Source organism: Bos grunniens, chromosome 9 (genome assembly GCF_055505025.1).
Source record: "Bos grunniens cultivar Pamir isolate PY7600 chromosome 9, Bosgru_T2T1.0, whole genome shotgun sequence".
Classification (NCBI taxonomy): domain Eukaryota; kingdom Metazoa; phylum Chordata; class Mammalia; order Artiodactyla; family Bovidae; genus Bos; species Bos grunniens.
Genome location: NC_141173.1, coordinates 43,227,147 through 43,242,672, shown reverse-complemented (window position 1 = coordinate 43,242,672; position 15,526 = coordinate 43,227,147). Strand labels below are relative to the sequence as shown.

Here is a 15,526-nt window from a genome sequence, read left to right as displayed (position 1 = left end):
GGGCCAACAACCACTCTTTCTAGTCCCCATCCACTCACAGCAACCAGCGAATTCAAGATGCATTGAAAAACAACTGCAAATAATTCAGGCTGTGAGACATTTGAATAATGTTCTCAGAGAATTTGGTCATCCTATGTGTTGTCCAGCTAACACACATTAAATCCTTCATTTGAGCCATCTCGGTGGTAGCTCACTAGCTCACAAAAGAACTTTAGCTTGTGGACAAGTCATCACAGCCTTGGAGTTCATTCACCTGACCTACCTGTGAGAGCCTGTGAGGCTGCCAAGCTGGGTACCGTGGCTGCATCCTGAGGGATGGAGCTGAGGTCGGGCTCTGGTGTGCTCCGTGGAGGAGACAGGGCTAAAGGAGTCATGAGAACTCGAGACTTAAGCTGCAAGAGAGAACCCATGGAATCAGTGAAAAATCTGGAGATGCTCCCTACACCTTCCCAAGCTCATTCCTGGGCTCAGTTAACCACTGCTACTCCATCATGCTTCCTACTGTGCTGCTTTGGAAGCTGAACTTCAGATTCGAGTTCATGAGCAAGACTCAAGTTTGGATCACACCCAGAGCTGAGCTCTGCACCCCGTCCTTACAGTGGAGCCGCCCAGGAAATGACTGTGTCAGGCAATGGGTGTGGGACACACAGAAGTGTGAAGAGTTGAAGCCCGTAAGCCTCCTGAGGGCAGGATGCAGGGTGGGGTCCGTTCCCCGCCTGAGCCCCTGTGCTCCTGAGGTTCCTAAGACAGGGTTTTCCAGCCAGCCAGCCAGTGAGCAGCCCTGAAGCTCTGTCTACTCTGCTGAGCTTTCTGCTCACAGAGCGCACTGGATCCTGCTGGCAAAGAGAGCAGGAGCTGGTCTTCCAAATGCTTCTCGGGGGTTTTTTCCTGCGGTGGAGCCTAAGAGTGCAGATGAGTGCATTCTTTAGTGGTGACAAGCAGCCACCTTGAACGTTGCTCACTTGAAATCACAAATGAGGAGCTGAAATTTGCTGTTATGGATTAAGGGAGAGATGACTAGGTGATGGATCAATACCAACAAATCACTCTTTGTACCATGGTTCAACAGACAAGTTTCTAATTTCAGTTCTCCACCCTAAAAATATGAGTAAGTCAGTTACTTCACCTCTTCACTGCTGACCTGTGTTTCAACCCTGCTCCAGACTGCTTTTCATTGCTGCTTTCTTTTTTAATGGCTTGTTTTGGTTTTTAATGGATAATATAAAACAAAATGCTGCTATCTTGATTTCTAATACCATTCTTCAATCAAAGGAACCAGGTATCCTTGGAGAAATGGCTGATTCTAGGGCTAGGACAGGAAACATACAAGATGAGCCTGGATCATCTTACTGTGCCAAAAAGGCAAGTACTAAATTAAAAAACTACCTACATACACAAACAATGAAAGGGGTAGGTCCCAGGGACAAAGGAGTCATCTGAAAGAGTTTCAGTGGTCAAACCAGGAGCAACACGAGCAACAGATAAAGAAAGTAGTAAAAAAAAAAAAAAGTCTATAGTGAATATCCATGACTCCATACTTACATAAATGAATGACTGACTAAGTAAATATATGGGGAGAATAGACAAATCTCCCAGGGATAACAATTCTAAGTATTTTATTGTGGAGCATAGCTCCTCACTCCTGAGTGTGGGCCACGCATAGTGACTTCCTTCCAAAGAGGACAGTATGGAAATGGGGAAAAAGTATCTTTACAGGAGATAAGCCGGTCAAACACCACCTCAGTTAGGGGAGCCAGATCGCCATCCACAGTGATAAACCATGTCAGTAGTATGCACCCTTGATAAGACATGATGGTAATGGCACCTTACTTGTAAGACCTCTTTTCCAAAAACCCATAATCCCAATCTAATCATGGGATAAACTTCAAACAAGTCCAAATTGCAGAATATTTCATAGAATGAAAGTGAAAGTGTTAGTCACTCAGTTGTGTCCTACTCTTTGGGACCCCATGGACTGTAGCCTGTCAGGCTCCTCTGTTCATGGGATTCTCCAGAACACTGGAGATGGGTTGCCATTCTCTTCTCCAGGGGATCTTCCCGACCCAGGGATCAAACCCAGGTCTCCCTCACTGCAGGCAGATTCCTTACTATCTGAGCCAGCAGGGAAGCCCTTACAGAATACATGACCAAACTCCTCAAAACTGCCAATGTCATCAGAAACAACAAAAGTCTAAGAAACTTTCACAGCCCAGGGGAGACATGATGACTGAATGTGTGATGAGGTATCCTGGATGAATTCTGTAACAGAACAGGGAAGAAGTAATGAATCTCATTAAAATAGTGATATTATTTAACAATAATGTATTATTATTAATTCACTAGCTGTGACAAATGTAACACTATAATGTAAGATGTTAACAATAAGGGGAACTATGTGTCTGGTATATGAGAATCCTCTGTATCTTTGCTACTCTTCTCTAAACTTAAATTATTCTAAAATATAATTTATTTTAAAAATCTTAAAAACAGAATCTGGCACAAATAGAAAAAAAAGAAAAACACAAATAGGAAGGAAGAAGAAGAGGCCTCTTTCTTGGCAGCGTAGATTTGCTGCCCAGGACGCCTTGCTCTGACATACAAGAGCTAACCCTTGGCCTTCAAAGCCAACAGCCCCATACAGATGCTGTCAGCTTTGGCACCTTTACCTGAAATTCAAAACCATAATCAAATGGGTGTGGCGATTCCTCATCCAGGGCTTGGTTGCCAGTGGCTGTGCTTTGCTGTGTTGAAGTATAGTGAAGGGATGAAGCAGAAGGGTAGAGGTGGCCCCTGCCAGCTGGAGCCTCCACCAAAGGGGCTGGGGAATTTGGGAGCGGCTCATCTTTCTTTTCCATTCACAGATCCAAAGTAAGGGCCTGGAGTGTTTCTTGTTCCTGCTGTCTTCAGTGGAAGACCTTCTCTAAGACACTTGCTATAGAAAATCACTGACAACAGCTGGGAAGGGATTCGCTTACAAACTGAGATGTGTGGCCAGGGCATGCTAAAGGAGAAGGGGTCAGAATGTAAAATTCAAGTATTTTTCTAGAAATATGCAAGTGTGGCAGAAACAGATGTACTAACTAAACAGTATTTGTTAGATTGACAACAAGAAGTGGGTAAATGAAGGATATGCAGTGTGATCTGGGGAGTATACATATGTGTAGAGGCTTCCTTGATGACTCAGATAGTAAAGAATCTGCCCACAATGCAGGAAACCCAGCTTCAATCCCTGGGTCGGGAAGATCCCCTGGAGAAGGAGATGGCAACCCACTCTGTATTCTTACCTGGAGAATTACGTGGACAGAGGAGTCTGAAGAGCTACAGTCCATGGGGTCGCAAACAGGTGGACATGACTGAGCGACTAACATTGCATATCAGGAGAGGATGAAACAACAGAGCAGAACTTAAAAATGAGTTCAGGAACTTCCTTGGTGGTCCAGTGGTTAAGAATTCGCCTGCCAATGCTGGGTACACGGGTTGGCTCCCTGGCCTGGGAAGGTCCCACATGCCGTGGGGCAACTAACTGACTTAACTACTGAAGGCCGCGCACTCCGGAGCTTGTGCTCTTCCAGCAAGAGAAGCCACCACAATGAGAAGCCCATGCACTGCAGCTAGAGAGTACCCACCCCCCACCCGCCAAACTAGAGAGAGCCCACACACAGCAACAAAGACCCGGCACAGCCAGAAATAATTAAGTTCAGGACAGCAGTGGGCACATGCAGTGGGGCACTAGCTTTTGGATCTGGGTTCAAAACCCAGCTCAGTCACTCATTAACGCTGTGCTAAGTCTTGTTACTCAGCCTTCAGAGTCTGCCTTTTCTCATCTGTAAGGATGATACCTTCTCACAAGGATGGTAAGAATGAAGTATAAACATTTAGTACAGGGCTAGTGCAAAGTGAGAACTCGGTAAACATTTATTATCATTATTGCTGCTGGTATTATACTTTTATTATTAGAAATTCCAGAAATACAAATGAGTTCCAAGTTTCCTGCTCCTGTAGCCACAGCAGGAAAGGGAATTGTCCATCTTCCTCCCAGGACCCATCTACATTTTCTACACCTACCCACTTGGGACCATATCTCCCCAATCTTTGAAGACCCACCTTCTTACCTTACAACTTGCTCATGATCCCCTTTAAAAAACATATTCCCAATACATTTTGCAATGGTCCCTAAGTATTGCTTAGGCAGGAGCTGCTCTTTCCAAGTTGCATCATTTAAGCTAAGTCTGAAAAGGGAAAAAAAATTCATTCCATGAGGTAGTCATTCACTCAACAAATATTCATTGAGCACCTACTGTGCACAGGAAACTGTTCTAGGCGCTGAAGATACAGCTGTGAATGGGGGAGATAAGGTCATTGTTCTTGATGAGCTAATATCATAGTAGGAGGAAACAAGAAACACACAACAAAAATGTCACATTGTGATAAGTACTACTCTGAGAGGTAGAATATGGTGATGTGATAAAAGGGAACCGGTGACTGGGGTAGGCCGATAAGGAAGTGACACCTACTTCAAGATCTGAATAACAAGAGGGAGCCTGGGGAAAAAACTTTCCAAGCAGACAGAGTGGTCAGTGTAAACCTCCTAAAGCTTGGCTTCTTCAAAGTACAAGGAAGCCAGGGTGGCTGGAATTGTAAGCAAGGCAGAAGGAGGTAAGATGGGGTTAGCCAGGTGGTCAGGGCCCAATCATGAGGACTTTCTAGGTCAGTGCTGTAGACTGAATCCTGTCCCCCTCAAGAAGACATGTTCAAGTCCTAAGCCCCAGTACCTGTGAATGGGACTTGACTGGGAAATAGGGTCTTTGCAGATGTAATCAAGTTAAGATGAGGCCACACTGGGTTAGAGTGGGCCTTAATACCAGTGACTTGTGTCCTTATAAGATGAGGGAAATCTGAACACATACACACAGGTAGAATGCCATATGGCAATGGAGGCAGAGATTGGAGTGATAGGTCTACAGTCAAGGAACACCAAGGATTGCAGGCAACCACCAGAAGCTCAGAAGAGTCAAGAACCTTCAGAACCACTAGAACCTTCAGAGAGAGCATGTCCCTGCCAATATCTTAATTTTGGACTTCTAGCCTCCAGAACTCCTGTTTCAAGCCACACTGTTTGTGGTACTTTGTTATAGCAGCCTGAGTAAATAAATACAGTCTCTAAGAGGAATGGAAACAATTACAGCATTTTAAGCAGAGAAAGACACATCCTAGATTTTATTTTATAAAGTAAAGTATGGCTGCTATACAGAGAATAGATGAGGGGGTACAAAAATAGAGAAAAGAACACTAGTGAGGAGGTTGTCATATGGTGCAGGCAAGAGGCATAGGTGGCTGAACTAGGGTAAAAGTAGTGAAGACAAAGAATTGGTTGGATTCAGGTGTATTTTGGAATTGAAACTAGGGTGATGGGAGAGATAAAATGCAAAAGCAAAGATAACTTCTAGATTTATTCACATAAACTTTGTTTTGATAATATATTTCTATTACATTAGTTTAAAACATTAGCATTTTACTTGTTGCTCATTTAGTTAACTTTGCGGAAGACTCACTTGTCTCCAAGATTCTAAATATTCCTCCTCTACTACTCAAGCAGTAAGCCTGCAAAATACCACACGATAGGTTCTACATAGTACTTCTGGGAGAAAACATGAAGAGAAGCTAAGCATCCACATTTCCTCATCTGGGAAATGGACACTGAGAACTGACATGATTTCATATTGCCCAGCAAACTGCAGGGGAGTGAAGAGAACACAGGCCTCAGAGACGCTGGAGTTCTAATCCTGGTCCTGCCCCCAGTTCACACGGGACTCTGAGGAAACCACTCAATACCTCTGGGCTTCATCCTCCGAATGAGGGTGTGTGCCTGCCAAGTTGCTTCAGTTGTGTCCAACTCGTTGCGACCCTATGGACTGTAGCCTGTCAGGCTCCTCTGCCCATGGGATTCTCCAGGCAAGAATTCTGGAGTGGATAGCCATGCCCTTCTCCAGGATATCTTCCCAACCCAGGGATAGAACTTGCATCTCTTATGTCTCCTGCATTGGCAGGCAGGTTCTTTACCACTAGCACCACCAGGGAAGCCCTAAATGAGGATAGGGTTGTTGGATTTATTTATTTATTTTTGGCTGTACCAACAGCATGCGGGATCTTAGTTCTCCTGACCAGAGATTGAACTCATGCCCCCTGCAGTGGAAGCATGGAGTCTTAACCACTGGATTTCCAGGGAAGTCCGGGTTGTTGGTTTCTAAGTTCTCTTTCAACTCATAATGTTATTTATGTACCTTGCATTAGACCACTTTTGAAAACAAAGAGTTTGAGATAAAACCAGTGTCAGTGCCATATTTTTGAGTGTTGATTAGAAGAAATGTGGCATCCTAAGTTTCTTTGGAGCTTTGTTTCTGGGAATATAGAAAACTATGTTATTTGGATCAACTGAAAACAACTACTTACAATGGATAAAATGTAAGATTAGTAAAAATAGGAGGGGCTAACAATATATAATATAAAGAATAATTGGGCCCAAATACAGGTGAAATCTAGGCCTTGGAATTGCCATAGATCCCAGGGTTCACCCGAAGGGTTAAAACCTCGGGTAAGGGTGAGCCAGCTAGCTGTAAACTTGTCCTGTTTCACCACACCCATCCCTGACTCTCAGGAAAGTTGCCTTAATACAGGGGGAGAGGGTGTGCAGAATCCCTGGGAAGATATTGCCACAAGCCAGAGCTCACATAGGTTTGCAGCCCAAATTCACAAAACTTGGGTCACCAAGAAAACTTTAGGCTGTGAAGTTAGTTTAAAAATTACCCAATCTGGCAATGCTCCCAGATTACCTGAAAAAACAAACTCAAATCATCACTGGAGAAAGGTCTCAAAGAAATCTCCAAAATAATTTTTCAAAGTCAATGAATAACAGCTCAAACACACAAGAAAGCAAGGAACCAAGCAAGAATGGGCAATAAAAACACACAGCAATCAAACTCTACAAATACTTGAGATACTTCAATTATCAGACTGAGATCATGAAAGCAACTCTGATATTCTGTATAAAGATATAAAAGACAAGTTTGAAAATATCTCTGGAGAACAGAAAACTATAAAAATAACAGCAAAACTACAAAAGAACCAAATTGAACTTCTATACAATAACTAAAATTAAAAACTAAATAAACAGATCTAACAGCATACTAAACATAGCTTCCAGATGACTCAAGGGTAAAAATCCACCCGCCAAGCAGGAGACATGGTTTCAACCTGTGGGTCGGGAAGATCCCCTGGAGAAGGAAATGACAACCTGCTGCAGTGTTCTTGCCCGGGAAACCCCGTGGACAGAGGAGCCTGGTGGGCCATAGTCCACGGGGTCACAAAGAGCTGGACATGGTTGGCACCCCACCTCCAGTGTTCTTGCCTGGAAAATCCCATGGACGGTGGAGCCTGGTGGGCTATAGTCCATGGGATCACAAAGAGTTGGACATGGCTTAGCGACTAAACAACAACAACAAATATAGCTAAAGAATGAATTAATGAGCCAGAAGATATGTCAGAAGAAATTCATTAAAAAGTAGATAAATGCATAAAAACTATGGAAGAAAGGTTAATAGACAAGGCAAATATAGACATTTTAACGTTAGAGTTCCAGAAAGAATGGAACAGAAGTTACATTTGAAAAGATAATGGCTTAGAATTTTCCAGAGCTGATGAAAATTCTAATACACAGATTCATGAAGTCCAACAAATTCTAAACACACTAAATAAAAAAGAAATCCATAGGTAGACACAACAGGATGAAATTGTAGAATGTTGAAGAAAAAGAAAAAAAAATCTTAAAATTAGCTTAAAAATACAAAACCTTATTGGAGGGAACGCTCCAGTAAGTCAGATGGATAGCTGAGTTCTTTACAACAATGTACCCCAGGAGATAAACAAAATAATATCTTCAATGTGCTGCAAGGAAATAAAAACCTAGAAATCTACAATCAGACGCAGAAAAAATATTTTTTTTCCAAAAGTGAAGATGAACTAAAGGTAATTTTAGATAACAAAAGCTAAGAGAATTCCTCACTAGAGGATCTATAAAGAAGACTTCTAAAAGATGTACTACAGGCAAATGGAAAGTGATTAAGGTAGGATGTATGATATGTAAAAAGGAATAAAGAATTTTTGAGTGGTAAGTAAGCAAGTGATTCTAAATGAAAATGACTCTACAAAACAAAAATAATTGTTTTAAGGGGACTAAAAAACAAAAAATAATTAAGATGTGTGTTGACAATAATATTCAAATATGGTGATAAATCGAGTTAAAAGTGGTCTAAGGTCCTTGTATTATCTGGGAAGAAGCAAATGTAAGATTAACTTTAGAAAACTCTACTATGTAAGCATGCTGTAATTTCTAGAGCAATCAGTAATATACTAGAAAACACAGTGCTTAAACTTCAAGGAGTAGAAAAGAAAGAATTATATGTTTAAAAAAAGAAGGCAGGAAGACAGGTAAAAGGAACACAGAATGAGTAGGATGAATAGAATACACAAAATATCGATTTAAACCCAAATTTTTCAAGAATTACTTTAAATATAAATAGACTAAATGCCTAGTTTAAAGATAAAGATTATTACACTGAATGCTATGGATTAAAATGTGTCTCCCCACAAAAGATGTTAGAGTCCTAACCCCCAGCACCTATGAATGTGATCTTATTGGGAAATAGGGTCTTTGCAGATGATCAAGTTAAGATGAGCTCATTAGATTGGGCGCTAATTTAGTATGACTGTGTCCTTATAAAAGGGGGAAATTCAGACGCAGAGACAAACATGCACAGAGGGAAGACAATCCACAAGCCAAAGAACACTGAGGCCCCCAGAAGCCAGGAGAGAGACCTACAAAAGGTCCTCCCTACCAGCCCTCAGAAAGAACCAACCTGGCCGACCCTGATCTGATTTCCAGCCTGCAGAACAGTGAGTCAATAAGTTTCTACTGTTCCATCAACAAATGAATAAAGAAGATGTGGCATATATACCCAATGGAATAGTATTCAGATTAAAATAATGCCTTTTGCAGCAACATGGACGGACCTAGAGATTATTGTCCTAAGTGAAGTAAGTCAGACAGAGAAAGACAATATATACGTATATTCTACCCAGGGATTGAACCAGTGTTTCCTTTGTCTCCTGCACTGCAGGCATATTCTTTACCTGCTGAGCCTTCTGGAGGAGGAAATGGCAACCGACTCCAGTATTGCTGCCTGAAAAATCCCATGGACAGAGTAGCCTGGTGGGTTACAGTCCAAAAGGGTCACAAAGAGTTGGGCATGACTGAGTGACTAAGCACAACAGCAACATTATAATATAATGTTGCTATATATAATATTATATACATACAATTATATAATGATATATATACAATTATATATACAATTATAATATATACTATTATATAACATTATAACTATATTATATAATATAGAATAAATATTTTCTTATATATGAAAGAATACATATATATATATATATATCACTGATTCAGTTTGCTGTATACCTGAAACTAACACAACATTGTAAATCAACTATATTTCAATTAAAAATAAATAAAATTTTCATAAAATTTTGTATTTTTTAAGTCACTCAGTTTGTTGTATTTTGTTACAGGAGCCCTAGGAAACTAATATACTGGGTTCTATTTTTTTTAATCATGTTTTCCCTACCTTCACTTTTTAATCATGTTTTCCTCTCTGACTCCTTTGGAGGATAGCTTTGTCCACGTCCCTGCCCATTGCTTTCCCTGGGGACACATTGCTCCTTTAGGTTCGCTCTATTTCTTCACACAAAACTCCCTCAGGGTTCTGCAGCGATGCAGGAAGTGGGGTTGGGGAAAACTGAATACCTCACCGTGTTTAACCTCAGACTTCAGTCTAGAAAAACTTGCCTGTTGGAAATGCAAATCAGCTCCAACAACAAGAAGTTTGTGGCCAATGACCTAATTCCATTCCGAGGAGTCAGCCTGTCTGAGTCTACCCACACCTTTTTCTCCTTGCCCTTGGGAGAGATTAAACATGCAAGGGATGGAGGGGCCAGTATCCTTTGGCCTTGGGACCTGCTTTGGCAATATACCCCTCAGTCAAATCTGAGATCCCAGTTAACCAATCTTTGCACAAACTTCTCAAGGAAAATAAAATTACCCCAATACGATATACTGCCTGCATAATAACGAAGACAGAAGAGGATGCTCAGAGATGGGAGGGTAATGGTCTAGTCTCTTGTGCTTTTCAGGGGAGCAAACGGGATGGGAATAACATGAGGATGCTGGAACTTTCTCCCACCAACTCTATGTTGGGTTTATATTCTCCTTTGGACCCAGAGAGGTAGTGAAACTGGTGAAGTGCAACAGGGTGGGTGGGCATGGGGGGAGGTGGTGGTGGTGGTGCTACTGTTCTGTCTGGGTGGGACTGAAGAGAATGACTTAAATTCCCCCTGACAGAGGCGATCTGGAGAGGAGACAATGAAGCCAGTACTCCATGAGTTATCAGGAGACAGAAGGAAGAAAAAGGAAAACAAAAATAACCATCACTGGCTAAAGTGGAATTCAGAAAAACAGATCCATTCATGTGAAATATTTAATGGAGTGTCCACTCTGTCCTGTGACCCCGACAACCTTCAGTAGAGACCACACACTTCAAGGAATGTAAATTGCTGTGACTGAGTTTCTTCAGAAACGGGGGAGGCAGCTAAGTTCTATGCATTAGCAGGCATGGGGTCAGCCCTGCAGATAAGAGGGGGGACATGGAACGTGCAGTTACAGGCATTCTGTGCATAGCAGAGCTCAGAGCAGTGGTGAGATGGAGCAGCTTATGTCAGTTCACAAGATATGATTGTTAAATTTTCAGGAATATTGCAAGTTGTTTGCAATATCTGTGTTTAAACACAGCAATTATTAAAAACTGAAGTGCATGTACTCACAGAGTATTAATCAAAACTCACCACTTTCTAATTATTTTACTGCTGCATCTGTGTGGAAATACAGTTACAGGAGTGATACTGCAGTATCTTTGACCAGCTCCACGTTCTGGAACATTACATTTGTGCCTTGAAATTGGCCATGTTGGGAATATTTACACCTTGGAAACTGGCAAATGCTACAAATAGGGCTGGATTTACTGTTTTGTTAACTCACAGGTTTAAGAGAGTAATGGAGAAAATACTTAAAATGCAAATTAAACTTAAAGTGTGCCTTTTCTGTAGCCATTACACAGTGAACAGCATGAAAACAAACACTTTTTGTTTTCACCAACTGGTATCCGATTCAGCAAAGTCAATCACATCCTTGACGAATGAGTGAAATTTCAACATACAACTTCACTGTTTACATTTCTATTACTCCTCAAAATAAGTGAAAATACCAACTAACATTCATTTCTGAGTTACATTCAAAATGCTGATCAGAAAACATTCACCAGGTACCGCTGCCCCTGACCCACTGCTGAGCCTCACTTCTGATGACTGCTCAGCCCCACCTCTGATCACTGCTCAGCCCTAGGGTGGGAGTGGGGGTGTCACAGAAAAACCACAGGGGAGACGGTCCCTGCCCTAGGTGCTGCACACTGTTCAGCCCAAGGGAATGCCCCCTGCCTTGTGCCCATGTAGTCATTTCCCTCATGGCCACAGGTGGCACATCATATGCACCATCAGCAGGTGAGGGACAGGAAGTAGGCACAGGAAGAGTTAGATGTTGATTCTTCCCTTGCATACTATTAGACTACATTTAGTGTTCATAACTATGACTCTCAAGGCAATACAAGATCTGGATAATCAAAGAAGCATTGAAACCCATTCAGCGTTTATAACGAAAACACATTTTAGAAAGAGGCTTTAAAGAATTTTGTTGAAATAAACAAAATCCTTTCTACTTTCAGCTTGAGCATTCTCTTAATTGAGATTTTTGGGAATTTGACATCCTTGTTACAATGTCAAGAACACACAGTTTTTCAGTGGGGAAAAGGATGACAATAAAAAAGGAGGAACAAAACCAAATGTTGCATTTACCCATGTTCTTTAGAAAAGTACTTTCTTCATAAAGTTAATTCTCCAGTTAATGGAAGACTGTCCTTTAAATTCTTAGCAGAGATTGCTAGTTCTTCCCAAATATCCATGCCTCTTTCTTCATTAATTAATGAGATCTCTGAATTTTAGCTCATCACCTTGTCACTCAGCACTACATTTTGTCACCTCCTGTGGAGCTAAGTGTGGCCAAGTGACTCAGTGAGTTCTGGCCAGTGAGTTCAAGCATGAGGGTTGTATGCAATTTTGAAGCTTTCATCCTTAAAGAGGAACAACTTGCCCTCCGCTACCTCTGTCCCCATTCTGCTGGCTGGACTAATCGGCTTGTGGGACCTGGAGGAGCCATCTTAGAGCATGAAGTAGAGACTGTGTCTTAGGATAGCACAGCTGTGGTCACCTCAGTCCTGCGACCCCATGGACTGCAGCCCGCCTGGCTCCCCTGTCCATGGGATTTTCCAGGCAAGAACACTGGAGTGGGTTGCTGTGCACTCCTTCAGAGGGTCTTCCTGAACCAGGAATCAAACCCATGTCTATTACATCTCTTGCATTGGCAGGTGGGTTCTTTACCTCTAAGCACCACTTGGGAAACCCATTAGGATAGCAAAACAACAATATTACAGAAGCCTGGGTCCTCAACACCAAGGCACGAAATCAGCCCCAGATGGCCTTCCCAGACACTAACATGAGATAGAAATTACTTTCTATCATCCTTAAGCCACTGTTCTTCAGTCTTTGTTACAGCAGCTGAATTTGTTTTTAATATTTCGGGAATGATGTTCTTTGTACATGTTACACTTTCCTCAGCTTGTTAAACAGAACAACATAATCTACTCTTTTTTGAATCAGGAAACATAATATTATTCTGAACAATAATGCAAAGAGATTGCTGAGGGTCTAGAGTGCTCCTGACCTGACAGTTATGTGGTCTCAGACTGCAGGGTGTGGTTAATTCATGCCTAATTCCTGCCACTTTTCTGACTCCTCTCACTATTGAACTATCAAGGATATACAAGAAATACATATATATATAGTGCTTAAGCTCAGAGACTCAAATGTAGAAAGTGTTCAGTGTTACTTATGACTATTATTGCTATTAGTATTGATTACTGTAATTGTGTATTGGGGACAGATGGCTATCTTAAAAACCCATCGCTTTTTCTCCTGCTTAAATTATAAAGACACAGAAGCTGAAAATTCTGCTATATGGAACCATTATAATCAGCTATGTTTGCAGAATGGAAGCTAGGGTTTGTCCCTGGAGCAGACCCTCTCTCTTGATCTTTTTAAAAAGACCTCAATGGTCTCCTTAGTCATGAAATGTAAGGAAAGCCTACCTGTTGGCCTTGGGGAGTCTCTGAGCTGACAACCTAAATCAATAACAGATTCTTCAAACTGAGGTATAAATGTTCTATTTGATAATGAGGAAGGTTGTTTTCATGGCTCTTAAGGAGAAATTATGATGTTAAGAGGTTTTTCCTTCCTTTGACTGGGATGAGAAGGGGGTAATAAGGCCATAAAATGATGCTCTCACAGTAGTGAGCATGCCCCAGCAAAGTGGCTGCAGGCCAAGGCCAAAAGACATAGCCAGATGGGCCCTGGGAGAAGGGCTGACCCATGAACTCTGGAGCGCTGACATCTGACCGCTAGTTAGACTCTTCCTTTTCTGCCTGTAATTTACTCATGTTATTCTCAAGACACAGAGAGAGGGTTAAATGTCACAGCCTGTGTTCAGCTGTGCTTGAGTCTCAAAGGGAGAGGCTTGTCCTCATACTTGGACCTGAGAGATTTTCCATGTCTGCTGGGACACGGAGGTGGCTGACTGAGCCGCTTGGGACAGCACTAGGCAGGAAGTGGCAAATTTCAATGAATACAAACCGGTGATACAGTCGCTACAACAAGGCCTCCTCAGAATCCCCTGGGGAAAAGCCTGTCAAAGGCTCAACACTTGTCATTTTATGATAATATTGCTAACATAAATATATCATGATAATGTACTGATATAATAAAAGTTATATTATGTATGATTTTATAACATTGATAATATTATTGTTCTAAATTATTAATATGAAATCATATAATTATACTTTCAGTATCCAGCTGTGTATGCTATCTTCCCCAAATATCTTTACCTTTAAATCGAAGGCTATTAAACTGTGATAATCAAGCTTGTAAGAAATGTGTCTACAACAAAGGTAAATAGACTCTGAGGGAGGATTTGGAAGCATATTCTTAGTAATAAAGTACAAGATCTTTAAGGGTAGACCAAATAATATCTTATTTCACTTGCTCAGGAGTTTTTATTTTTAACAACTCTGGCTCCCCAACTGTATCCCAGATAGTTAAAATCGCCAAAATGAGTGACCATTTGGTAAATGAAATCAAACTGTACAGTTTCCTTGTTGACTTCTCCACAATTAAAACCATTTTGTTAATGGTAAAATGGGGCTTCGGGGTCTAAGAAATTGCCAAAATAAAATCGGATAGACTTAACAGGTTGCTAACTTTATTTTGCCAAGTAAGGACATTATTTTTTTTAAGATTACCAAAGCCTTGCAACATATGGCACTTTATAAACTTTGAACAACAAAATAGCAAGAAGCAGATATTTCAGAATAAAAGATGTCCCTTTAGTCTGTGAGGACTTTTAGATATTTTTCTCCTCTCACCATCAACAGGTCAGGACTTCGTGCAGACTGGCACCTGGTTTGGAGCTGTTTTTCTAGAACATGAAGCCCATGGCTTGGGGAGCTATCTGGGAGCTGCTGGCCTGAAATAACTCCCACAATTCCCTCAAACATATGGGAGATGGACTAAAGAAAGAGTTGCTACTGCTACTGCTAAGTCACTTCAGTCGTGTCCGACTCTGTGCGACCCCATAGACGGCAGCCCACCAGGCTCCCCTGTCCCTGGGATTCTCCAGGCAAGAACACTGGAGTGGGTTGCCAGCTCCTTCTCCAATGCATGAAAGTGAAAAGTGAAAGTGAAGTAGCTCAGTCGTGCCTGACTCTTAGCAACCCCATGGACTGCAGCCTACCAGGCTCCTCCGTCCGTGGGATTTTCCTACCAGGCTTCTCCGTCCATGGGCAAGAGTACTGGAGTGGGGTGCCAGTGCCTTCTCCGAAAGGAGGAGCAGTGGCCTGTTATCCCCAGAAAAGAGATCTTCTGAGGCATGGGAGTCAGATCCACCTGCTGTGTGTCAGGTAAGGGTTCCCAAAACTTTCTTCCTGCCCTGAGTTGTCTCTGAACGTTGGGAGCCCTGAAAACTGCCCTTTTCAAGAGATGGGAAAACTGCAAAGTTGGGCTCAATCCACAGAGTGAATTTCCATTTTTCCTGGCCGCATAAATGCTGTGTCTGTCGGTAATTTTCATTCTTGGGTCACAGCTCCCAGGGGAGCAGGAGAAAGAGCAAATAGGAGAGAAATGTTTTCTGTGTGTTTCTTCAGTTCCTAGATTCACTCCCTGGCTCTAGCATGCAGAAGGG

At 41.9% G+C, this 15,526-nt stretch overlaps 1 protein-coding gene across 7 annotated transcripts in view; it reads right to left on the bottom strand.

Annotated features, from left to right (window-relative positions):
• The window catches only part of SCML4 (Scm polycomb group protein like 4), a 100,029-nt gene that overhangs the window by 39,853 nt on the left and 44,650 nt on the right, over nt 1–15,526 (bottom strand). For all 7 annotated transcript variants that reach the window (XM_086317464.1, XM_086317466.1, XM_086317467.1 and 4 more), the window contains one exon: nt 263–392. In XM_086317464.1, the coding sequence (XP_086173590.1) occupies nt 263–392 (130 nt within the window). The remainder of the gene's footprint in view (nt 1–262; nt 393–15,526) is intronic.